The following is a 27,813-nucleotide window of genomic DNA, read 5'->3' as shown; positions in this document are numbered from 1 at the left end:
TTAGTGAAACCTTATGTTTTATATAATTTAAGCTTCAATGTCAAAATAGTAGTGTGATATTAAGTTACACTCTTAACTCGCAAGCACAGATTAGTTAGATTAGTTTTAAACGTCAAAAAATTGATATTTTACATGAGACGGTTTCCCGTAGTCGACAAGCCATCACCAAGACCCAATTAAACCCACTACGCATTCTAAATAATTGGCCATGTGAAAGCAAGTGAATTGTTAGATGCCATAATGAAGACTTCCCGAAAGACCATTTGAAAAGAGCCATTGCTGGTCTTTCTGCCTCCAGCCAAAGACACTAGAGCCTGAAGGCAATTTCTCGGATTGCCAGACACCGTGACTGGATTTTCCAATGATAATATGATTTGAATATATATCAGCAGCAATGGAAGCTCTAAGCCTCCAGGATTTGCTTGATCCTTCCAATGTACACAAGTAGCTGTCACAAGTCCTGCACCTGCTGCGATTGTGGAGTCTCATTAAACCTCATTGTAAAATTCCTTGATTTGCACGGGATAATAATGAATGGTTCTTCAAATCACTAATAATTCCATGCCGAACGACAATCTTTCGCACATTTCCACCAAGAAGTCAGCGAGTGAATAATCCCAGACTCTATAGGGTATGCAATATCTTTTTCACGCCGCTCTAATACTGCCAAAAATTCTTCCTTGCTAAGGTTGCCATCGTTATTTTTGTCAAAAATATAAAATATGATATCAACCATGTTGTCTGTGACGTCAACGTCACAAACCTGCACAATACAAAATATCCTCACTTAGTTTATTCGCCATTTAAAATCCTGAAGCCACAGAACTTCATTTTCTTCAAAACAAAACCATCTAAATGCTTGCCCATATTTAGCACAATTGCTTGAGAAAAAACAAGCAAAGCTTAAGAGAATTGGTTTACTACATGAGATGCTGCTCGTCGAAAATCAGACTTGGTCAAGATTCCATAAACTTCTCCATAACTGCATATGGCCAATGATAGAGGCTGCAGTTTCTTGCGCAACTCAGCAAAATTCTCAAATTCCTGCATATAGTAATGCATGAAACATGTACATAGGTATCATAATAGAGAACTATTTCACATATATCCCACTTTATGCTGAAGAACCAAAATCAGATCAAAGAAGTCCTTTTACCAAGAAGAGGTCATACCTCACGTGTAATGTGTATATTACTCAGACTGGGGTCCTTGCTGAGATCATCTACCCGATCCAAGTACCGATTTACACATATCACATCTGCTGCAGCAACCATGGACAACGCAAAATCTCTGGCTGATATGCTGCCACATCCCTGATGATCATAGTGCAAAAACTCCAGACGTGTAATCTGCCAGAACATAACAGTACAGGATTGTTAGAACGGCACAAGAAAATAAGCTAAATTTTATTCATCAATATCATGCCCAGTTGATCAAAGAAACCCTCGTCAAAGAGAGCCGGAATCTAAGAAAGCATAGCTGACAAAGCAGCATATCATCATCAGAATGTCCCAATGAACCATAGAACTAGAAAAAAGGCAATCCATCACACAAACCAATCGCGTTGAAACATTCAATAAAGTTTCTCAAGCACTCTCTATCTGGGTTTTCGTGCCACCTAGGATTCATGCAGGAGCGAAGGAAAGGACATCTGGAGGGTCAGTCATGGGAGACAATGCTCTATCCCATTCCTAGGAACCGGGTATGCAATATGCTTCATCCATTCCTTTTCATGTTAGTTCCAGTGATTTGGTGACAGTTCAAATGTCTCTTCCAGTCTTTGGTTCTTCAAGGTCTTTCAATGAACAAGGTCTTTTAGTACCCAGTTCCCTACACCTAGGATTATCACAGAGCGAGGATCTCTAATGGAACACTCTACAAGGTTTTACACTGGTGGTTTACTCCCCAGTGAAGGGACTTATGAGGGACTACGGATTGCTTTCTCAGGGGGGCAGCATACGATTGGTACAAATGGAGGAGTTACATTTTCCCCAGATTCTGAGGATAACTTGGGTCTTGGCCGTTCTTTAGGTTGAGGGTATTTTCTTCAACGACAAAAACCCTAATTTGACTTGTGATGCAGTTGTAGGAGAAGGGCCTTCGCCTAAGAAACTGGATTCGCTAAAAACCCCAGTCGTGTCTTGAATCCCACGAATCAGACACAATTCGATGGGACACATCCTCTGATCATGTCCCTGTGAGCTTGACTTGTGGGATTCAATGGGATAGGTGTCCTCCGATCATGTCTCTGTGTCCGACTTGTGGGATTCGATGGGACATGTAACCTCCGATCATGTCCCTGTGTGTCCAATTTGTGGGATTCGATGGGACACGTGTCCTCTGATCATGTCCCTGTGGGTCCAACTTGTGGAATTCGATGGAACACGTATCCCTCGGTCGTGACTCAATTTCAAGACACAGATCCGGATTTTGGGACACGGATCCCTTGGAAAAGTGTGTCGCATGGCCCATAAAGCCCCCTTTTGGCTCATTTGTCCCTCATTGTTTTGTGTCTCTCTTGCTGTGGGTGTGTGGGAGCAACTAGCAAAGCATTTGGGAGCATTTTGGAGGTGATTCAAGCAACATGTAAGTGCATTTTGCTTCTATTTTTTTGCATTTTTATTATAACAATTTGCATGTGCATTTTTTTACAAGTTCGTGCTTTTTTTCTTTATTTTTCTACGGCATTCATGGCTCAATCAAGGGCCGCAAGGAAGGGGCAAAGGAAGGGGAAGAATGTCTCTATTGGTGATGCCCCTCCTATTCCAATTTCATTAGGCTCTATAAGTGTTCCCTCTATTGGAAGTGGGGCTGCATCAGCGGCTTCAAATGATGGGGAAAAATTAATTTAGAAAGACCGCAGGCTCAAGAAAACAAATATCCTTTGTGGAAGTATGTCACAAGAGAGCAAGGGTCAAGCAACACGTTGAAGGGAGGCGGCAATATTTCTTGGAATGCAACTATTGCAACAATAATTTCATGAGCACTTATTACCATGGGAAAGCTCATTTGTTGGCCTTACCAAGTTGTGGAATTGCAGCTTGTACACAGGTGTCTTTAGCTAAGAGGAAAGAAATGGAAAAAGAGTCCAATGTTGGTGTGGCAAGGGTGGTTGCATCGTCTAAAAAAAAAGGAATGATGATCCCCTTCCATTCTTGAGAAAAAGCAACAACAAATTTCAATTTGAGAGTTTTGAGGAGGGGGGTGTGGTTCAAGCAGCAAAAAGAAAGGCAGTGGCACTTGGTCCAATGGAAGAGCTTGATCTCACCATTGCTTTCTTTTTTTATCAAAACTTTATATCCTTTATTAAGATGTTTCGAGCTCTAAGTCAAGGGGCTCCATCAGGGTATGTGCCTCCTGGGTCAAAGAAGCTTAGAACCACATTGTCGACTAAGGCAAAGAAAGAGGTGGACCAAATGCCTGAGCCTATTAAATTAGCATGGCTAACATTTGGGGTTAGTATTGTTTCTGATGGATGGATAGATCTAGCATGCCACCCACTCATCAACTCCATGGTGTCTTCTTTGAATGGACCAGTTTTCTTGAAATCAATAGATGCACTTGAACCATACAATGATGCACAATATATGGGTGAGTTGGTCATTAAAGTTATTGAAGATGTGGGTGTTGTTTATTGTGTGCAAATCATTACAGAGAATGCACCTATTTGCAAGGTTGTTGTCATGATTGTGGAAGCTAAATATTGTTAAAATTGACAACCAGGGCCAAACTCCACATGGGTCATCTTATTTATGACAGTTGATATTTTTCTTGGATTCCTCTCTCCGAGAGGTGTAGGATTGATCTAAAGATCATCTGATTCTGACATGTACAAATAAAGATATGAATTTATTTATGTTATGGACAAATTGTCAAAGTCGGCCAGCAAACTTATGTAGACTCAGAAGCCCAACAGTCACGTCTATCCATCCTCAACATTTGCTATAAATACATGATGCCTCATCCTCATTTGGACACACTTATCTTCACACTTCTCTCTCTCCTCATTGATTTGGTACGGATTTCTAGGCATCTCTCTCACTCCACACATCCAAAATTTCAAGAGAGCAAAATTTCAAGAGATTGAATTTTAGAACAGTTTGACCATGCGTTGACCTCCTTTGACTGCATTTTTGTGAGGGTTATCTCTGTTTGGGCAAGCCGCATTTTTGGGCACAAAAATCAAGGTTAAACATTGACTATTGACCATCATTAACTACAACTAGCGCTGACTGCAAGTGGGTTGTTTGACTAAACTTTGACTAGGCTAAATTTGATTGTTTTGAGGGTTGTTTTATCTCACTGTTTGGAGGTTGAAGTTGACCGATTTGTTGAGGGTCAAATTTGCCATGTTACCAACATTGATTTTTTTGGTTAGGGCTCTTTTGTCGCTGTTATAAATTATCAAATTTGTAAATTGTATTGTCTCTCTCTGCAGAACTATTGAAAACTAAAAGAAGATTTGATCAAGGGTTTCCCCACATTGGGGTTTGTCTCTCGCTGGTGTCACATCTTGTGCCCTCTTGTCTTGGCTTGTCTTCTATTGTTTATGTTTATGTTCTATCTGCATTTTACTATCATGTTGATATGATTGTTAATCTGAATATTGATACAGGGCTAATAAAGAAATTGAAGTAAAATTGCTCTAAAGCATAGAACATACCATTGTTGCCTAAAATCAACATGGAATCGGAACTGAGGTGAAGGCAAAGCCCAAGCAAGAGTGAAAGAGTAATAACCAAAGACAGTGGGACAATGACAAAAGATTCAATGGGTTCCTCATCCCACTTCCCCACTAAAGACAAGCTCCATGATAAATCGAACTATCATGGATAGAAGATGTCTCTTGGTTTGACCTTGGAAGAAAAAGAAGTGATGGACTATGTGCAGGGTAAAATCTTTGAACCTCCTTCAAATGCATTGGCTGCTGCGAAGACCAAGTACAATAGGGCTGAAGTCAAAACAAAGAAGATTATTAGGGATTCCATTGACAAGCATCTGGTGGCCTACATCTCCAAATTGAAGACCTCCAAGGAAATCTACGACAGTTTGGTCGGCATGTTCAAAGTTAGTAATGCTAAACAAATTCTATTTCTCAAGAATAAGTTGAAAGATATTAAGAGGGCAAGGACGAGGATATTCAATCCTATTTCTTGAGGATTACTGAGATCAAGAATGATCTACTCCCGATTGGAGAAGTCATTCCTGACAACGAACTTACTCTCACCACCCTTAGAGGACTCCCACCTGAGTGGTATGTATTTAGAACCACCGTCCTCAACAATGATCAAATTTTGAAGTTTGAAGAATTGATGTCGAGATGCATTGAAGAAGAAACAAGAATGGAGCAAGAAATGTCTTCTAATAAAAGCAACCCCACTGCATTCTCCGCTCTTGCCAAAAGGAGAAATAATGCAGGGTCTAAAGATCATTTCCATGGAAAGCTTGGATCTAAGGGAGGAAAAAAAGGTAGGTGCTTTGTTTGCAATAAGTTTGGCCACTATGCAAGCGAGTGTCCAAATAGAAGGGACACATCGCATGATGATCACAATCATTCCAAGGGCAACTTCAACAACAATGATCAAAGGAATGGCAGGTCCAATGGCAAAGGAAAAAGGAATGCAGGACATTAAGGAAATGGTCGACCCTCCAAGAAATCAAGGAACTCCGGGCATAAAGAATCAGATGTTGTTAACAATAAGAAAAAATAGTATTATCTTATATCGGCCCTCTCCATTGCCTCTCCTCCAGACACTTTGGGAAATTGGTTGATTGATAATGGTGCCTCAAGGCACTTCACCGAATACAAAGAAGCCCTCTCGAATCTGATAGAAAAGGAGACAAACTTGGAGATAATCCTTGGAGACGATGCCATCTATCCCATGAAGGGAGTAGGGAATGTTACCCTTCAATTGAATCAAGGTAACACTGTTCATTTGCAAGAAGTACTATATGTACTTGATCTCAAGAAGAACCTGGTGTCCATTTCAGCCATGGAGGACAAAGGATTCAAGGTGGCATTCATCAATGGAAAGGTACGTGTTTGGAAAAGAAATTTTAAAGATGTTTTTATTCTTGGGTTCAAGGTTGACACTTTATATCAAGTTAGAGGAAGTCCATTGGGAGCCATGTCTTGCGACACATATCTACAATCTGAACTATGGCACCAGAGGTTTGTCCTTCTTCATTATAAAGCCCAACCCGATGTGAGACAAATGGTGACAGGTATGCCCAAGTTCAAAGTACAGCATGAAGGTGTATGTTTGGGATGTGCCAAAGGAAAACTTACAAGGGGACCATTCCCCTCAAGTAATAGCAAGACCACAGATATATTGCAATTGATTCACTCCGACATATCTAGTATGATGCCCGTAAACTCTTTGGGAGGATATTTGTATTATCTCACCTGTACGGATGATTATTCTCGCAGGACCTGATCTACTTCTTAAAGAAGAAGGATGAAGTGTTCACCTGGTTCCGACACTTCAATGCCTTAATTGAAAATCAATCCAAGAAGAAAATCAAGATACTGAGGACTAATAATGGGACCGAGTATGAATCCAATGAATTCCAAGACTATTGCAAAGAAGTTGACATTAAGAGGGAGACTACAACGCCATACACTCCTGAGTAGAATGGTGTGGCTGAAAGGTCCTCCAGACGCTTTGGGAAATCGGTTGATTGATAGTGATGCCTCGAGGCACTTCACCGGATACAAGGAAACCCTCTCTAATCTGATAGAAAAGGAGACAAACTTGGAGATAATCCTTGGAGACGATGTCATCTATCCCATGAAGGGTGTAGGGAATGTTACCCTTCAATTGAATTAAGGTAGCTGTTGAAATTTGGTACCGGAGGACAGTTGGTTCCCTAAGACTTTGATCTTTGGCCTAGGGAAAAGTGTCCAAAAGAATTTAATTTTTTCTCCTAAAGTGACTTTATAATTTTTATAAAGTCAAATCTAATTTAAAAGTGACTTTAAGTGATTAAGTTACTAAAGTCTAACTTTAAAGTGACTTTATTAAAGTTAATGAAAAATTAGAAAGGAAAAGTGACTTTGGAAATAAATGACTAAGTGGGTCTTTATTAAAGTGGGGGTGAATTAAAAAATAGAAAGTGAGATTTAAATGAGCATTTAATCTCAGCCTTAGATCTCAATCTATTTCAGCCATTGGATTTAGGGATCACTCAAAAGTCACTTAGAGTTAGATTAAAAGAGGAAAAGAGGAAAAGGTCACTCATTCTTTCATGAGCAGATTGAGAGAGAGAGAGCAAGAGAGCAAGAGAGCAAGGGAGATTTCTGGACAGGGAGGAGAAGGAGGCAGCAGCTTGGCACACATTCCAAGGCAGCAATTTAGCAAATCCGTACAACAATTTATTTGTGGAGGCCGTACAGCAGTTGGGCACGATTTTCTAGGAAAACCGTACAACAGTTGGGCACAGAAATCGAGGGCCGTACAGCAGATTTTCTTCACGAAAATCGAGGGTCGTACAGCTGATTTTCTGCACAGAAATCGAGGGTCGTACAGCTAATTTTCTGCACATAAATTGAGGTCCGTATAGCAGTATTACAGTAGTTTTCCAGTTCGTTGTGAGGCACGGAAAACGAGATAAGTTGTAAAAGTTTGCTTGCTGAATTTTACTAAATATTTTTCTCACTGTAAAAGCATTTTCAGAAATAAAAAAGAGCTCTCGAACTGGTTTTCCCCAAGAGTTGTAAGGGGTTTTTCCAGAGTCATCTTGACCAAAAATCACTGAATTTAAATGTGTTAAATGGTTGTTTGTACCTGCTGATTTTTTATTTCTGCATTTTCCAGCGTTCTGTAAAATTTCCAGAGTTTGTGTTTTCAGCAAAAAATTATTTTTTCAATTGTTGAATGTATGGATATGGGAAAGGCATTTAACTATATGGGAGAAATAAGGTGAAACTTAAAACCGGGGTGGGAAATGAGAAATTTTTACAGTAGCATTGTTCATTTGCAAGAATTACTATATGTACTTGATCTCAAGAAGAACCTAGTGTCCATTTTAGCCATGAAGGACAAAGGATTCAAGGTGGCATTCATCGATGGAAAGGTACGTGTTTGGAAAATAAACTTTAAAGACGTTTTTATTCTTGGGTTCAGGGTTGACACTTTGTATCAAGTTGGAGGAAGTCCATTGGGAGCCATGTCTTGCGACACATCTCTACAATCTGAACTATGGCACCAGAGGTTTTGTCCATCTTCATTATAAGGCCCAACCCGATGTGAGACAAATGGTGACAGGTATGCCCAAGTTCAAAGTAGAGCATGAAGGTGTATGTCTAGGATGTGCCAAAGGAAAACTTACAAGGGGACCATTCCCCTCAAGTAATAGCAAGACCACAAATATATTGCGATTGGTCCACTCCGACATATCTGGTATGATGCCTGTAAACTCTTTGGGAGGATACTTATATTATCTCACCTTTACGGATGATTATTCTCGCAAGACCTAGATCTACTTCTTGAAGAAGGATGAAGTGTTCACTTGATCTCAGAAGGTGTCCATTTTAGCCATTAAGGACAAAGGATTCAAGGTGGCATTCATCGATGGAAAGGTAAGACGTTTTTATTCTTGGGTTCAGGGTTGACACTTTGTATCAAGTTGGAGGAAGTCCATTGGGAGCCATGTCTTGCGACACATCTCTACAATCTGAACTATGGCACCAGAGGTTTTGTCCATCTTCATTATAAGGCCCAACCCGATGTGAGACAAATGGTGACAGGTATGCCCAAGTTCAAAGTAGAGCATGAAGGTGTATGTCTAGGATGTGCCAAAGGAAAACTTACAAGGGGACCATTCCCCTCAAGTAATAGCAAGACCACAAATATATTGCGATTGATCCACTCCGACATATCTGGTATGATGCCTGTAAACTCTTTGGGAGGATACTTATATTATCTCACCTTTACGGATGATTATTCTCGCAAGACCTAGATCTACTTCTTGAAGAAGGATGAAGTGTTCACCTAGTTCTGACACTTCAAAGCCTTAATCGAAAACCAATCCAAGAAGAAAATCAAGATATTGAGGACTAATAATGGGACCGAGGATGAATCTAATGAATTCCAAGACTATTGCAGAGAAGCTGGCATTCAGAGGGAGACTACAACGCCATACACTCCTGAGCAAAATGGTGTGGCTGAAAAGAAGAATCGCTCTATTGTAGAAGCAATTCGTGCCATGCTTCATGATCAAGGCCTTCCGAAATTCCTATGGGTTGAAGCTGCAAACACTATCGTGTATGTTCAAAATTGATGCCCTCATCAAGCATTGGACTCCAAGACTCCTGAAGAAATGTTCACTAGTAAGAAACCTGATGTCTCTCATTTTAGAATTTTTGGTAGTCCCGTATATTTTCATGTGCCAAAAGAGAAAATAAGCAAATTGGGTGCATCTGGGAAGAAAAGAATCTTTGTGGGTTATAGTGAAAATTCTAAGGGATATAGAATTTATGTGGCTGGTCAAAAGGAAGTTGAGATAAGTCATGATGTCACCTTCGACGAAGATATGGCCCTCAGGAAGATCAACAACCTTCCTATCCTAAGGAATGACAACGAATCTGACACAGGAAATCAGGGTGAAAAAGAAAACGAAACAATGCCTAATGTTGATGAACCTATGGATCCTATTGATCCTCCTCCAAAACGAGACCCTCATGGCTTAGGAAGACCCTTGAAGATGTCGAGAGACACATTGCACCAAGGGGGACTTTCTATGAAAGCAAGAAGCTGAACAGGTATCAAGGATATTTGACCGCCATGAGCACTATCATTCAAAATGAGCCTTCATCATTCGAAGAAGCCGTGAAGCATCAAGTATGGAAGGATGCTATGAATGAAGAATACAAGTCAATTATGAAGAATGATGTCTAGGATGTGGTCCCTAGACCCCATGACAAATCGATTATCACCTCTAAGTGGCTCTACAAAATCAAGCATGGAACTGATGGAAGTGCAGACCCTTTCATTCACAAATCTAAGTGGGAGTTGGCTCCTAAATTTGAGATGAAGGCACTAGGACCGATGCAATATTTCCTAAGGTTGGAGTTTTGGCAAAAGCCCAGTGAAATTTTTCCTCTCTCAAGGAAAATATGTTGTGAAGATATTGGAAAGATTTAGGATGGTGGACTGCAAGCCTGTGACTACTTCGATGGAACTTAACTTTAAGAAGTTATGTGGTAGGGCTGCTGGACCTGAAAAGAAATTATGTGGTAGGGCTGCTGGACCTGAATTGGAAAATGCTTATGAGTATCGTCAACTCATAGGAGCATTGATGTTCTTAGTGAACTCTCGTTCGGGCATATGTTTTGCAGTTAACACATTGAGCCAATATATGGTTGAGCTTCATCATATACATTGGATTGGTGCCAAGAATCTTCTGAGATATCTTCGAGGCACAATCACTCATGGACTAAGATACACTGTCGGGGATGGAAGGTTGCATGGTTATTCTGATGTTGATTGGGCTGGCAATGTGTTGGATTGCAAGAGCACTTCTGGATGTTGTATTTCTTTGGATTTTGCTTCGATATCTTGGATGAGAAAGAAGCAAAAATCGGTTGCCTTAAGCACCGTCGAGGCTGAATACATCGCTGCTAGTATGGCCTCCTGTGAAGCTGTCTGGTTGAGGAAGCTCTTCAGTGAGCTATTTGGACATGTGTTAGATACCACCGTGATCCTCTGCAACAACCAGAGTGGGATCTAATTATCAGTGTATCCATGTTTTATGATCACTCCAAGCATATAGATATCAAGTACCACTTTATCCAGGATATGGTACAACGAGGAGCAATAAGGCTCTCCATCACATTGGGACTGATGAGCAGGTTGTCGATATTATGACAAAGCCCTTGGGGAAGGTCAAGGTCTTGGCCTTCAGAGAACGATTTGGAGTCGTGGAGAGACCCTCTTATGAGAGTCTTGTATGAAATGGACATTGAGCTCTGGGAGCTATGAGGGGCTTGGGGTACTTCTTGGAGCGGTGAAGGTGAGTGATTCAACCTTACGCTAGTGGTTTGTTTTCTACAGGGTGAGTGGTTCAGCCTTCCCCTGCGATACCCCTTGGCAACATGTAGGCAGGATGAGTGGTTCATCCTTCTTTTGCTGAGACATCCTACCCATGCAGTCTGGGACTCATGGGAAGTACTTCTCGTCTTGCCAATGAGTAGAGAAATGAGGATAGGGACCATAGTACTACTGATGGATGCATCGTGTACTACTGTACTCTCTATTCTAGGATGACCGATATTGATCTGGGATCAATGAGAAATGACTTCGGGTCAGTAAGAGTGGTATGAGACACTCTCTTTTGATTGGAACTGACTTCGGGTCAATAAGAGTAGTATGAGACACTCTCTTTTGATTGGCACTGACTTCGAGTTAGTAGAGAATGGTATCATACATTCTCAATCACTTCTTCATATTTCAGCAAAGCAAAACAAAGCAGTGCATGGATGGCAGAGATAGTACAGATTGGCCAATGGATTAGCAGGCGGAGTTCTCCCCAGTTGAGAGGGAGTGTTATATTTGGCAACTAGGGCCAAACTCGACATGGGTCACCTTATTTATGACAGTTGATATTTTTCTTGGATTCCTCTTTCCGAGAGGTGTAGGATTGATCTAAAGATCATCCCATTCTGACATGTACAAATGAAGATATGGATTTATTTATGTTATGGAAAAATTGTCAAGGTCAGCCAGCGAACTTATGTAGGCTAAGAAGCCCAACACTCACACCTATTCATCCTCAACGTTTGCTATAAATACATGATGCCTCATCCTCATCTAGACACACTCATCTTCACACTTCTCTCTTTCTCCTCATTGATTGGGTACAGATTTCTGGGCCTCTCTCTCCACACGTCCAAAATTTCAAAAGACGGAAATTTCAAGAGGCCAAAATCTCAAGAGAGCAAAATTTCAAGAGGCTGAAATCTCAGGAATGAAATTTCAAGACAGTTTGACGAAGTGTTGACCAACATGCGTTGACCTTCTTTGATTGCATTTTTGTGAGCGCTGTCTTTATTTGGGCAAGCCGAATTTATGGGCACAAAAATCAAGGCTAAACGTTGATTGTTGACTAGCATTGACTACAACTAGGGCTGACCGCAGGTGGGCTATTTGACCAGACTTTGTCTGAGCTGAATTTCACTGTTTTGAGGGTTGTTTTATCTTGTTGTTTGGAGGCTAAAGTTACCCAATTTGCTGAGGGTCAAATCTGCCTTGTTGACCAACATTGACTTTTCTGGTTAGGGCTCTTTTGTTGTTGTTATAAATTATCAAATTTGTAAATTGTATTATGTCACTCTATTGAACTAGTGAAGACTCAAAGAAGATTTGATCAAGGGTTTCCCCACATTAGGGTTTGTCCTTGGTTGGTGCCACATCTTGTGTCATGTTGTCTTGGTTTGTCTTCTACTGTTTATGTTTATGTTCTATCTGCATTTTACTATCATGTTGATGTGATTGCTAATCTGAATATTGATAGTAGGCTAAGAAAGAAATTGAAGTAAAATTGCTCTAAAGCATAGAACATACCTTTATTGCCTAAAATTAACAAATATCCACAAGTATTTTGGACACTTTGCATTGTCCATTCCTTGAATTTAGCACTTTAATCTATTGCTTTTGATGTGCTTTGGATTGGAAGTATTATTGAGGATGCATGACATATGCGCAACTTTGTACAAAATCATACAAACTCCCTCACAATCTATAAGGAGTACACCAATCTATCATTGTTGAAGATTGCAGATACACGGTTTGCCTCTTCATTCATCATGCTGAAGAGGTTGAGGGAGGTAAAGACCACTCTTGGGCCATGGTTATTTCAGAGTTTTGGTCGTTTTGGAGAAAGATAGATCAAGAGGCCTCAAAAAGAGTGAATGACACAATTTTAGATGATGGTTGGTAGGAGAGGGTAGATTTACTTATTAAGATCACAGACACTATCATTGTTTTGCTATGATTTGCAGATACAGACCAACTCATCTTAGGAAAGGTTTATGAGGGATAGGATTCTATGATTGAGTCTGTGAGGACCATTATTTTAAAAAGTGAGTGCCCCGAGTATGAGACATCATCAGAGGCCTTCTTCACCACCATGCAAGATATCCTTGTCAGAATATGGGACAAGAATTGCACACCTTTGTTTTGTTTGGCTCACTCATTGAACCCAAAATACTACAGCCATGAGTGGTTGAATGGTGGACCTTCCATCAGATTTCCCCCCTCACATGGATGGTGAAATTTCATAGGGGAGGAAAGATGCATTGAGGCGGATTTTTCACGATAGAGCATCCCTTGATGAGGTGGAGAATGCCTTTGCAGAGTTTTCCACTAGCACTGGTCGATTTGCAGGATATGATGAGTAGAGACAAGGGAGCTAAGAAGCCCTATTCTTGTTGGGCAACTCATGGGGCAACAAGCCCTCCTCTACAGTAGTTATCCATGAAGCTCCTCTCTCAGGTGACTTCATCCTCTTATTGCGAGAGGAATTGGAGCACGTATGGGAATTTGTATAGTGTCAAGAAGAGCAGGCTCGAGCAGTCCAAGGTAGAGACAATGGTGTATGTGCACACCAACCTTCATCTTATTTACAGGCAGAGGGTTGGGTGGTTGAAGGGAAAGATAAAGATGTGGGATGTCTTTCCTGACGATATGGGTTTGGACAGCAGTGTTAAATTGGCATTCGCCAACTTGGATCTTAATGAGCCAATGCTAAAACATGTCACTTTTGATGATGGTGACACTGTTGAGGGGTCATCCTCCACACCAGCAAATGCAGAGATGACATTGGATATAGAGGAGGAGGATGCAACAGAGAAGAGTAGTGGTGACCATGATGATGACAGTGATGTTGACTTTGATGATGATGATTGATGGCCCATAAGCTACCTACTACTACCATGAGGCTTGTAGTTGTTTTGTATTTGCTATTTATATTTTCCATTGGCATTGCCACTACCTATGTAACACATTTTTATTTTGATGACTTAATGAGAAAATTACGGTTTGATGTTTCTTGTCTTTCTCCTGTTGGATCATTGATAAATCTATCACAATTGTATTTGTATGCATAATGTTACTTTGTAAAACTTACAAATTTTAAATTTACAATGTAGAATCTAGATCTATGTCTGAATTTGTATCATGAATGAGAATTTGTGTAAGAAACATCTAATTTTAATATTAATATATATATATATATATATATATATGTGTCCTATTTAGGGGGGTCAACAGGCCCGTGTCAGACACTCAAATCTTCATGCCCTGCATGTCCTGTGTCCCCGTGTCAGGTGACATAGATCATAACATATCCACATAGATCATAACAACTCTTCAAGAAAGGCACCAAAGAAGGTTTTATAAAAATTAAACAAAAAAAATTCCCAACATGACAATTCTCCCATGTAAATTCATCATTATGCAATGGATTCTTTCCTTGCATAGTCTTTTTCCCTTTTTCATTTTTTTTTTATTCCGAGGTTTTCTGTATCAAAACTGTGGGGTGGCACCAAAACATCCAGCTTTTCAGGAAGAGGTGCCCAGAAATCCCACTTTTCCAGGGGGAGGTGTCAGCACCTAAAAAGCCCTACATTTTGCTAAATATTGACCCACATCGGAGAAATATTTCCCTTGTGTTTTGAAAGTTTCACAAAACGGAAGGCATGTCAAAATGTTTCACCAGGTGTCTCACATCCTGAGGGCATGGGAAGCACAAGAGTCACTTCACCCCCAACCCTGCAGCATGCATGTCCATGGAACATTCATAAAAGCATATTAAACTGAAGCATGAACAGAACATTTGTACTTTAGTAATTATTAGTTGATTAGTTTTTCAAAGCAATTTTGTATTTACTGTAATGAACATGACATTAAGTGTTATGGTTGAGCATAGACACATACTTCCTTGTGCAAATCCTTGACAAACTGTGCAAAGTTCATAAGCTGAAGACGGTCCTTCCCGTCCTTTCCAAAAAAATACTCCACAAGACCTCCATTATCCACAGAATTGTCGACTTTAAGTCCTATACGAAGACCATCACGTTGAGCAGACCCTTGCCTGTTATTAGCTCGCAAAAATTTCATTACTTTCTTGAATTCTTCTTTCTTTATCTCCCTGAAATATGGAACAGTCTCCACATTAAAACTTTTTTTAATGAGTAGTCAACAAGCAAACACAAAAATTGACTTTTATCAGGAGTTCAAAAATGAAGATTCCAAACTCTGAGAGGGAGAAAAGTGCAATTAAAAAAAATATGAGTGCCGCTAAGAGAACTATTTTAATACATCAAGAGACTCCAATGTAAACATGAAATCCTACAAAAGTCTTAATAACTAGAAGATACATCCCGGTGCATCATCCAGATGTAATCATTGGGAAAGTGCACCAGCCTTATTAAATGTGTCAGTTGGAAGGAAATTTGTGAAGAATAAGCACATTTTTACAATTGAACCAGCTCCATTTTAAATCCTTAATTAAATGAGTAATCAATGAACAAACATGAAAAGTGAATTTTAACAAGAGCTAGTGACAGCTGCTCGGAAAATTTAAACAGCGCATTTGACCATTGAACAGACTTGAAGATATGGTGCAGTGCCTCATACAAACAGCTTTAGTAAAGCATGCCAGTTGGAAGAAAAATTTTGAAAAGTTAAAACGAAATCTTGATAAAGCTCGCTGCTTCCCAAGTTTCATAGTGTATGGATCAGTTAGAGATGTCAAAATAAACATTCCTCAGATAATATTCTAATTTTAGATTGAGTTTTTATCTGAGTAAAAAGAAGATAATCACTTTGTTAATCTCAATACAATCTTTAGAGTCTAGAATATTTTAAGACTCTTGAGAAGCTCTAAATTATCTGAACTAATAATCAAAGATGGATAATACTCTCAGCCCCTCTGCGCCAGACTAAATCTAATAGGATTTCTTGTTACTCTGCATTTGTATCAAAAAACACTTGCATCTCAAACCTAAAATATTAGTTCCAATCAAACAAAATGTGGACGAAGGCAATAATATTCATGTCAACCTGCTTCAATAAATTAGACAGTAAGAAGCACAAAGTTTGCACAGCTTGCAGCAAAATATAAGATCTAAAAAGAATGAGTAGCAGTGCATGGGTAAGCACAGCTTAAATGGTTGATCACAAGTTACAACAACACCCTGAGATTATATTAATGCACTATCCTTAAAATACTAAGGTTGCTAAGGCAAATGCCTTATCAGGGGACAAGTTCTACAATTCTGATAATAAAATCCCCATTAATGGCAGCAATGGATTGAAACTACTTTCAAGCATGACTACCAGTCAATGAACTGATTAGCAAGCACTGGATTACTATGCAATGCAAATAACTTTTTGTTTGTACTCTATGACCTCAATGTCCATGTACAGTCAGCAAAAAAACAGTTGTTTCTCTTTACAAGGAGAGAGAGGAGGGCATACCCATTGCGGTCCAGATCAAACATTTTGATCGCAGCTAAAATATCCGATTCAGGAATACTCAAGAGTGTTACGAAAAAAATATACCTGTTTAACATAAAAACATGTAAGCATCCAATGCTAAAGAACAGAATACGGAGGCTTATAAATGTTTAATTTCTCAGACAAGAAAATAATATAAAAGAAACTACAATGAAACCTCTCTTCAATGAATAAAAGTGTACCAACAAAAGTTTGAACTGAACCTTGAAATGTCAAGCATCCCAGGAAACTAAGGATTTAGTAGCCCTATAAGATATTGGGACATATTTTTTGTCTGCAAATGCTTGCTCCAGGATTCTGACTTTATGAATTGACAAATGTAACCTAAAACTCTTAAAATTCTGACTCAAAAATGACAGCAGGTTGCCAGATCATATGACAGAATGCACAATTACTACTACATCAGTGTGAATTTCTCTCTTTATTTATGCCCAACCAACTGAAGGCAGCAAGGTTCCCATGATTGATCCATCTGAAATAATGTGAGGGATACCACATTCTTTTTCTCACCTAGTCTATATGACAGAATGCACAATTACTACTACAGTGTGAATTTCTCTCTTTATTTATGCCCAACCAACTGAAGGCAGCAAGGTTCCCGTGATTGATCCATCTGTAATAATATGAGGGATACCACATTCGTTTTCTCACCTAGTCTATATGGACAGATCTTTACAAGAAGTCCCTTGCAATGCTTTATTTCTCTAAAGTATTTACCTGGGTAATTAGCTTTCCTTTAGAGCCAGAAAGAGATCTTTAAGGAGCTTCCTTTAAGCAATATTTTTAGATTGGAAAGACTTACTCTGGAAAGGAGATAAGGCCATCCCCATTAGTATCAAACCGCATGAATAACTCTGATTGAGGGCAATGAAGTTCTCCAGGAGATCGTTCCCCTCTCAAAGATCCATCCCTGACAATATTAGAATCTGGTGGTGGAAATACAGGAACTACTGCTCGCACCAGGTCAGCAGGAGTCATAAATAACTTTCCATCAGGAGTTCTAAATGATGCAAAGTATTCAAATACCTGAAAGAAATGCAAAAATAAACGATAGTGTTTTAGTGTGCCCAGAAATCTGAAAGCGACCAACAGCAAATCAGACAGTATTTAGAGTGAAACTTATAAAAAAAAATATTTATGTAACAGCACAAAGTTTCATGCAATGGCAGATGTATAACTTAGCAAGAAGCGCAGCTTACAAAAAAGCACGGTGTATGTTATGTTTCTCCACCTAAATTTCTTCTCTTATGAACTAATTGGACTGCAGGTGAAAAGAACAACAACATACTGGATATATTCACAAAATAAAGTAATAAAACACTTCAAATTCTTTGATAATTAGACTACATAAACTCCAAACGTCATCAGCACTACCTGAATATAACCTTCCACTAAATTAGCTTCTAGTCTTCCTGACAAGTATTACCATATTTCAACTGCCAAAGTTAGAAAATTACCTTTTCAGGAGAACTTCGCATCCTTATTCTCCTCTCGTAGTTGAAAAATAGTCGTCTCCTGTATGAATCTTCCATACATAAGAAAGAAAATCCTATCAAAACACTATGGATGCCTTTTCAAAACATTTCTCATCATGAAAGTTAAAACAAATCACAAAGTTCCACCCACAGTTTCACCTGCCCGCTTCAATTCTTTCTCTGTGGAATTGGTTGTTGTGTCTGAAAAAGAAGGAAAAGGATTTAATTGAAATAAAATCACAGTCTTGTATCCAAACATATTGGGGAACTGGGACCTCACTAGCCTAAGGTTGGCTTACCATAGATACATTTTCTGTGAGATATAACAGTAACATCTCCTAAGTATCCCTGAAAATCAAGCAAGCATAGAAAAAGCATAACCAAATCAAGATGAAAACAAGTAGCTCATCTTAGCAAATACAAATCAATCAACAATTGGATGCACTTAAAGAACTCTACTCTCTGTATGTTTGGTTTCAAAGATTGCACATAAACACAAAAACAAAAATGCAAGGAGATCCCAAATCCAGAAATGATGCTCATAATAAAATTGGAACCCCACTAAGGGCACCTCCCTAGTTTATTCCCGCTATCATAATGCTCTCAAAACAACTTAAATTACACACCACTTAAAGAGCTTCATTCGACTATTCCTACTGTTCACAATCTTGGAAAATATATTTAATATTTATTTCCTTAAGATGAATACATGCCAGACAGAAGCATAGCTAGAACGATATCAGGTCAAGTTTAAGTTTTAGCTTTAGCTAGAACAATATTGGGTCTATTTAAATATAAACTAAGGCTATGATCACCCAAACTATATCTCCATTTGGACTCCACATGTTGAACCACTAAGCTTAAATATCAATTCAAAATTTGGGATTTTCAAATGCCCAGACCACCAGTAATGGCACCCCTCAAGGTAGCAATATAAAAATAACAGAAATTACAAAACAATCGGCAATCACATATCAACAACTAGATGAAGTTAAAGATTATTACACAGACACAATCATATGTTTCAGAATCTTACGTCATTTCACCATTCAGGCAACTCAGTTCTAATTAAGTATCCCATAAGTGTGTGCATGTAGTCCCAATGGTTAGCTTGCTGAGTTGAACCATCTGACATAGGCCACAGGTTCAAATCCAATCAAGTCCATTGGGGTTACCAAATGTTTTGTGGTTGGTGGTTAAGACACCCTCCGTCCAAATAGTCTAGGGAAGATGGGGTTGGATTCCACAAGATCTTCCTTTAGGAAATCGTGTGTTTTTTTTTTTTTTTGTGTGTGTGTGGAGCCAGGTGAGGCAGGGCACAGAGGACAGCTCAATCAGTTGAGGTGTCCAGCCAAAGCATGTTGCTGATGGGGATCCAACAGTACAAGTTCCAATCTAATCAATAACGTCCCTCGGGGTTTACCAACCACTAATTGTGGCTGGCACTTGCACTGCCCTCCATTCAGATATTCCAAAGAAAATGGAGGAATCCCACAAGATTTTCCTCATTTTTTCTTCATTCAGCCTCAGATGCTAGAAGAGATAGTTTTATGAGCCATGACCTGGTTTCTGGATCTTTTCCCTCTGTAAATATCCTCCCCCCTTGCAGCCGCTCACACTTGGAGTCAATGGTTTTACATGTTTTAATATATACACATCATGTTTTACTTTAGATAGACCTCTTGTTCTTTATATAGGAGACATTTTTGTACTCCTGCTTTGCATCAATATTATTGCACTGAGCAGTCCCGTTGACCTACTTATATGGTCATTTGTTGCACATTAATATAACTATCTTAACTGACCTATCCTTGGAAATATGTGTGTGTGTGTATGTGTGTGTGCACGCGCACACTTGTTACACAAATATATAGATGCTTGTTACACACACACACACAAATGCTTGTTTCAGAAAAAAAAAATCTCCCTTCCAAAAGTTTGTTAATTTTCCCATTTCCGGCAACTGGATTCTAAGGATCTAATTAATTATGCAAAACCTTTCATCCTTTGAAAGACATGGTAGGCAACATATGCTTGATGAGGCAATCATTCACATCCACAGGTAAAATCTAAGTTTAGACAACTTGATATCACATGATTTATTAAATGGAAACATATGTAGATTTACCACTCGAAGAAAATCACAATGAAATTATTTTATTGGACCGGTTGTGGTTAAGAGAAGAAGAGAGTGGCATGCTAGGCTTCCTACCACGGTTGAATTCTATTAATGATCATTTGGCATCATTAAGAGCAGCTCTACAAGTTGGTCCAAAATTTCAGGCTAACATAACTCCTGTTGTGCCCTTGTCACAGAACAGTTTTCAAGAAAATTTCCTCACATAATCAAAAAGGGAGAAATTACATGTTTATCAATAATCTTGACTAGAAATTGAAAACATTATTAAACTCTATTAATAATCATTTAACATCATTAACAGCAGATCTGCAAGTTGGTCCAATATATCAGGCTAACTTAAATCTTGTTGTGCTCTTGTCATTTGTCACAAAAGGACATGATCCCTATTGAATCATGACAGTGAAATAAGGATGAAAATGAATATGACCAAATTTAACAGTAAGATTAGGAGAGCAGCCTATCAACATTGGCTCTTTACAACTAGAATATGCAGCCTACAACCAGTACTCCTAGTAGGCTGGTCACACATAAATGCTTTTTAGCACCAAGCTTACATTCATACTGTAATTTTTTAAAGGATTATAAGACTGATGAAAAAGATTTTACCATTAAACTTAACTCTGATTAAAAAACACTATTGAAAAGTACACAGGAGAGAAGAAATCAGAAATTCTGGCAACATAAATACACCATATTACAAGAGAAAAGCTGCAAGGCTAATCCATCTATGGTTTTAAATTCAGAATAAGAAGGGGTTTTGCCAACTCAAAATTCCCAGCATCCTGGAAGCATTCTAAAAGCCATAAAGACAGAATTATTTTTTGAATCCAAGACTTGTGCCTAGCCATCTATGCTATCTTTGCCTCATCTAGCAAAACTAATTCTCGTAAACAAATAGTTAAAGCCCACACAACATTTCCAAGCCTGCCTTGAAAATAAAAATACATGAAAACATTAAAAACAATCAATATCTATATAGTTTCTTCAAACAGGATTGGATTGACAAGCAGGACATGTCTACAAATCAAATAAGTTACACAATCTAACAAAATTGTTTCATGACAAAAAGTAGTTACAGTCCCCTCAATGTTTCCACATCTGACCTTCAAAATACTAGAATACATGAAAATGTTTAAAAACATATAACAATATAAATCGATATCTATATGGTTGTTCGATGCCTACAAACAAGATAGGACTGACAAGCAAGACACATCTACAAACACAGTTGTGAAACAAATCATACCAAATAAAATAGTGAAGATAGTTCATAAGGTACAGGTTGTAGATGATGATGTTATTAAGCTAGAGGTCACAAAAGAAAAATATGATAATATTCCAAAAATATAAAAACGTGTCTTAACAAGTGATCCTTACACCAAACCCTGTAGGCTAGCTTGAGTTGTTGAGAGCTATGAATAGCAAGCAGGAGGTCTCACAATCAAGTCCCCAAACTGGCTGCCTCAGCATATGTGAGCCCCATTCAATGCCCCTACCAAGTTGGCATACAATAGTCTATATGGTTCACTTTACACTGCACCATCCTTGGAATGAAGGGAAGTGCCACCCTAGGAATACATGAAAAGTTAAAGATGACAACAATCTATGGGTTTCTCTAAACAAGATTGGATTGGATTGACTAGAAAGAGCACAAGAATAAGTTTTGCATGGAAAAACAATGAAGGTAGCCTTGGATAAAATTAAACAGCCAATTGCAGATAATCTCTATTTTAAAATTAGCCTATCTTACGCGGGCCAAAGTGTGAAGGTCAAACCAGAGCTAGTCAATGACTTCAGGCGATATACCCCTTAAGAAACCTACAGGTAAATGATAAGTCCAATTCCAATTGAGTAAAAACTAAACAAGAAATAAAAGCTTAACTCCAATGGGGTCTACCAAGATACAAAGAATTTACAGATTTGAAAAGGTGCAATGGAACTTAAGTCAAAATTCACCTAGTCCCTAATCATTCACTGCCAGGCATAATCACCCCAGCTAAGCACTACTGCAATAACAATTAAGTTAATTAACTGGCCATTTTCTCATATTGTCCTTAATACCAGCCACCATAAACAGACTCAATTATCTTTTTACCTATAAGTACTTGAAGATCTGTTTCACTGCAACCCAATCCATGATTTAGCCATAAACTGACTAACAACACCAACTGAATAGGCAATTTCTATCCTTCTGCAAGCTAAAACATATATCAAGGTTTCGATTGAATCATGAAATGAAATTCCTCAACTCATCCAATCAATCTCATCTTATTCATCTCACTTCACATCCCTCAACAATTTACACCTCATGGATGGGTGTAGCAAAAGGCTTACAATCTTTCATCCCAGTCCTCCACAATATTCCTGAAACATTTATCTTGATTTAGTAATGCTTTCTTGTTCTTCCGCTCTTTGCATACCTATATACCCCTGAGAAATAATGCGCTTCACCCAGATTCTTAATCTGAAACCAAGACAACAAATAATGCTACAACCTACCAATCAACTTAGAATCTTTGCTAGCAAGTAACAAGTAGTTGACATACAAGGCAATCATTAAGACGTGTTCAACTCTTCTCTAGTTAATGTTGGATTAACAATACTATATTGAAACTCAATCTCTGACATTACAAAATCAAATTGCTTAGATATTTTTTGGGCAACTTTTTCAATCTATAAATGGACTTCTGTAATAGACAAACAGATTGTTCTTTCTCCTCCACCACAAAACCATCCAAGGTTTTCCACAAATTTCTCCCCATCTCAGGTATATTGTTTTTACATCCATATAGTGCACCTACCAATCAAAGCATACAAACATCAACAACAATAGTTTAATCAACATCATCCTTGGCCCACAAGAAAACATTTCTTGTCAATCAGTGTGTTCTTGAAAACATCCCTTCAACACTAGTCTATGTTGATTTTGCAGCTTCAGAAGGTCTTCTGCATAGGCTGGTATCTTGCATGCAGGAGAACAATAGGGTAGAGTGTGATCCTCGTGTTGATCAGAGATCTCACCTACTGCCAAGGACTTTGGGATAGAGTGTGATCCCTACGCTTGGGGTAGGTTGGTCTCGCCCATTGTCTTTGGATCCGGGTGGTAGCGATGGCTCCTCGATGATGATGATGATGATTCTGGGTAGTTAAACAGTGGTGGTTTTTGGCACATGGTTTTGGTTGCCCATGGTTTTGGTTGCCCATGGTTTTGGTTGCCTATGGATTACATGTAATGAAGCCTTTAGAAGGCTTGAATACTTCATTGTAATGGACCAGGGAGATGACCGGTGAAGGCTTACTTAGTTGGCTTGGCTAGGTTTTGGCAAAGGGACGAATGGAATTCCATTAAGTTAGTTTTTCCCCAGATTGGGGTTTTCCATAATAAAACATTTTATGAAATGTTGTTGGTTGTTTTAATGTTTCTCTATGTAAATTTAATTCCCTGGTAAATTTAACATGGTATTAGAGCCAAAGGTTTATTTATGACTTGGCTACTTGAATCTAATGGATGTATCAAAGTCAAGTGTTAGCTTCAAGGAAACCCTCTAATGCCAAGGGTTTAGCTGGCCTAGTGAGCAAGAGAGATCAAGGATTTTAGTTCTGCAAATCCAAGTGCAAGAGTTTCCCCATAATCGCAGTGTTTGTGTCATGTGATCATTATTGAATGGGAGCCACCAGATCAGTTTTGAAAGGAGTCACAAGATTTCTAACCAGAAAGGCCATGAAATCACTAAGGAATTGTGCCACAAAACCACTAAGGATTGGTGCCTAGGGCATTGGTTATGGTATGTAAGATTATGGAGTAAGCAATGTCAAGGAAGCTAGATCTGGAGAAGAAAACATTGGGTATGAGAAGGCAAGAAGGCAAGAGGATGGGCATAGAACAATGAAAAAAATATTATTATTTTATAATAGAGTTAAATTTTTTAGTACATGTAAATGGTCATATTGCTATAAAACCTAGTAAAGCATGCATGCCCTTACAAAATTACCGGTGAAGTCTGGAGTTAGACCTAGGTGATAGGAGGCATGCCAAATTATACCCTAGATATAAACTTTGACGGGGTCGGGCCTAGAGGTGAGCAGGTTGGTTCACTTGGCCGATTTGGCCGAATTTGGTCAATGAAAACCCCAAGTCAAATTTTAAGGGGAGATTGTTAGCTAAAAATTTACTGGGTGAAAGAGTCAAAGTTGCTCGGTTAAACAATGGTGGTTTTGGGCACATGGTTTTTTGGTTGCCCACGGTTTTGTGCTTATGGATTGCATATAATGAATGTTGAAAATCCACAAAATTTTGCAACTACTAATATGAACAATCTGAAAACTACTTTATTTTCATAGACACAGAATTTCTCTACTAAATTTTGCTGAGAAATAGGAACAGAAATAAACACACCATCACAATAATCAAGGCACAAAATTTTCTAGGGAACCCAACTGGGAAAACCCTCTGCTTGTCTGAGAATTTTATTCAAGAAATTTGAGCAATAGATCTCTTACAAATACTTCTTGTTTCAGTAGAGAATATGTTAAAATTGGAAACTAGGGCCAAACTCCACATGGGTCATCTTATTTATGACAGTTGATATTTTTCTTGGATTCCTCTCTCTGAGAGGTGTAGGATTGATCTAAAGATCATCCCATTCTGACATGTACAAATGAAGTTATGAATTTATTTTGATTATGGACAACTTGTCAAGGTCGGCCAACGAACTCATGTAGGCTCAGAAACCCAACAGTCACATCTAATCATCCTCAATGTTAGCCTATAAATACATGATGCCTCATCCTCATTTGGACATCAAATTACTTCACACTTCACACATCTCTCTCTCCTCATCTGATTGGGTACGCATTTTTGGAAAGCATCTCTCTCCACACATGTGAAGGAAAGGAAGGGCTTTTTCTGTTTCAGTGTTGACCAGGTTTGACCAAATTTTCAAAGGCTGTTTTTGGGCTGCGTTGACCAAGCGTTGACCTGTTTTGCTACAATTTTGGGTGGAGGAATTCTGTCCTAGCGAGCCACATCTCTGGGCACAGAAATCGAGGCAATCTGTTGACTGTTGTTAGGGCTGACCGCAAGTTGACTGTTTGACCAGACTTTGTCTAGGCAAAATTCGGTTGTTTTGAGGGTTGTTTCATCTTCTTGTTGTTTGGAGACCGAAGTTGACTGAAGTTGACCAAATCTTTGAGGGTCAAATCTGCCCTGTTGACTAGCGTTGACTTTTCTGGTTAGGGCTCTTTTGCTGCGGTCATAAATTATCAGAATTTGTATATTGTACTATCTCTCTCTGCTGAACTATTGAAGATTATAAGAAGAATTGATCAAGGGTTTCCCCACATTGGGGTTTGTCCCTGGCTGGTGCCACATCTTGTGTCATCTTGTCTTGGCTTGTCTTCTACTGTTTATGTTTATGTTCTATATGCATTTTACTATCATGTTGATGTGATTGCTAAACTGGATATTAATATTGGGCTAATAAAGAAATTGAAGTAAAATTGCTCTTAAGCATAGAACATACCATTGTTGCCTAAAATTAACAAAATACAATCTGATTCCCTCTGCTTGTACTAAGCTAAAACACTCCTTGCAAGACCCCTGATCTGCTCCTCGAGTTCCTCCTAATTCCTTGCACATAGGCTGCTCCTAAATTCTTGCACAATTCCCAAGGAAATTCATCTCTCCAATAATGCACACAAGCTTCTCTTAGCACACCTTTATCTCACAAGCTCCACACATAAACCTATGCAACCTTCTCACAAACTTGTGAGCTTTATTGTCTTGTCTCACCAACTTGTGCTCACAAGACAATGATCAAATACGTTCCTTTGTTCCTCCTTTTAAAGGCAATTCGAATGGCTGAAGTTAGCAAGTTGTTATTTCTTGAAAGTCGAACTCGTGATTGAGTGAGTTAAGTGAGTCTAACTGACTCTTGTAACTCGATCTGCCCAAATTTAGACTTGGAACTGACGCATGTTGGCTTCCATAGCTAACTCGCACTAGAAGACACTAAACTAAACTAAGCATTCCACTTCAGTCTATTAGTTAACTGCTTCATAGCTCGTCCTAACTTTTAGGAACGAATCCTAAATTATAGGAATTTGTCCTAACTTATAGGGAACTTGAACATGCTTATGAAAAACTCGGTCTGGCTCCTTGAATTAAGGCACAAATCAAGGAACCCTTTATCGGTACTATTTTCAACAATGAGAAGTTTAAAAGGCTTGAATACTTTAGTGTAATGGGCCAAGGAAGTTAGCAACAACTTGCTCGAGTTTTGGCCAAGGGACTAATAGAATTCTATTAGTTGGTTTTTCCCCAGATTGGGGTTTTCCAAGATAAAGCATCGTATTTCTGCTTTATGAAATGTTGCTGGTTATTTTAATGTTTCACTCTGTATATTTAATTTTCTCTCTGGTAATTTCAAGAGTATTGTCACATTCAGCGAAGTATCCTGATCATCATGTGTGACATTTAACGTTTTCCCAATATACTCTGATAATAGACTCTGCATGTACATTGTTTTTCCCACAAATCTAACCATGTAGCCAATAATAAGTACGGATCAATCAATGGACAAGCCTGCCAAGGAGAGGATGCCCAGGACAATTTCTGCGCTGTCATTGTCCAACACGCTCCAAATGAGATACGTTGTCTAATAAAAGTAACAATTACTCAGTGACATTGATAGTGGACAACAACTGCTCTGTGCGGCAAAGCAAGGGATAACTTTTTATCGGCTAACATGCCGGCACCTGCAAGCACTCTATAAAAGCAGTACACTTTGGCTTTGTAATCAAGTACCTTCTACCTTGCTATTAATATTTTATTGACTTGTTCTCCTATAATTTTTGCCTGCATTCTTTTACAGAACCGACAGCAACACTTTTAAAGGCAACTCCTATTGACAAATTTGTTGTACGTTGAAATGAAAAGGGATCAATATTCTATTGCGAAAATTGGCTTAAGACGATTAACAGTAACATTTCACTAACCAGGAATAAAACCCGAAACAGAGCTGGAGGATTTCGAAGAAAAGAAACCCAACCCCTCCCTGTGTATTTCCAGATATTGTAAATTTCAGTATTGTAGTACTATAGCGTGAGGGCAGAAATGGAAGTGAGAACAAAGACAGGTAAAGGAAATGGATCTAAATGGGTTTCCTGGTCAAGTTTAAGGTAGCACAGCTCAAACATATCGTAGTCAGTTATGTTGACCTATATGCACTAATAGAAACTAAAAGGTTAAGCGTGTAGTTTTCATTTAGCAAATCTTCTGCAAACAAAAATAACGAAAAATGCAAACTGTTAACCAAGAAATTTGCATTTCAACATCAAATTACATAAATGGATGGGATTGAAATAGATTACCTCGAAGAATAAATCTGTTATTGCGTCCTTCCGTTCGTTGATCTTCGTTTGAATTACTAAAATCACTTTTGAATTCCGGAAATTGCAGTAAACCCAAACCAGCACTGAGGACGAGCGCCGAAGCCCACCTCATATAAGTCCCCGAATTCGAACCCCAGTGAGATTTCGAAGATCCTGATTGGTGAAGGCAATCTCTCTGCAAACCCTGATCCACTGAACTCGCCAACGACCGAAAGAATGTCCGCCGAGCATTGCATTCCGCTGAGAAGAGTCGGAAAACCGGCTTCGACGCCTTCTTCAGTGCCAT

At 38.9% G+C, this 27,813-nt stretch overlaps 1 protein-coding gene across 1 annotated transcript; it reads right to left on the bottom strand.

Moving 5' to 3' along the window:
• Nucleotides 1-27,813, bottom strand: LOC149193367 (calcium uptake protein, mitochondrial-like). The gene is made up of 11 exons (XM_089407292.1): nt 27,730-27,813; nt 27,507-27,635; nt 18,295-18,343; nt 18,155-18,196; nt 17,978-18,045; nt 17,323-17,546; nt 16,482-16,565; nt 14,937-15,150; nt 1,173-1,349; nt 925-1,044; nt 1-763 (listed from the first exon to the last, which is right to left on the bottom strand). The coding sequence occupies exons 1-11, from the start codon at nt 27,811-27,813 to the stop codon at nt 551-553; spliced, it is 1,404 nt and encodes a 467-aa protein (XP_089263418.1). The 3' UTR covers nt 1-550.

The sequence above is a fragment of the Pinus tabuliformis genome, chromosome 2_2 (genome assembly GCF_031772625.1).
Source record: "Pinus tabuliformis cultivar Carrire ecotype Pingquan chromosome 2_2, CPIR1, whole genome shotgun sequence".
NCBI classification, from domain to species: domain Eukaryota; kingdom Viridiplantae; phylum Streptophyta; class Pinopsida; order Pinales; family Pinaceae; genus Pinus; species Pinus tabuliformis.
Note: the sequence above shows the minus strand (reverse complement) of the source record. Positions and strands in the feature narration are given on the sequence as shown.

What these genes read in the sequence shown, in the direction of transcription:
- LOC149193367 (XM_089407292.1), bottom strand. Translation starts at nt 27,813, where the DNA reads ATGGCACTGAAGAAGGCGTCGAAGCCGGTTTTCCGACTCTTCTCAGCG. An exon ending in GAAAGAATTGAAGCGGGCAG is followed by an intron (nt 18,046 to 18,154) that starts GTGAAACTGTGG and finishes TATGTATGGAAG; the next exon opens with ATTCATACAGGAGACGACTA. An exon ending in ATATACACATTACACGTGAG is followed by an intron (nt 1,045 to 1,172) that starts GTATGACCTCTT and finishes TACTATATGCAG; the next exon opens with GAATTTGAGAATTTTGCTGA.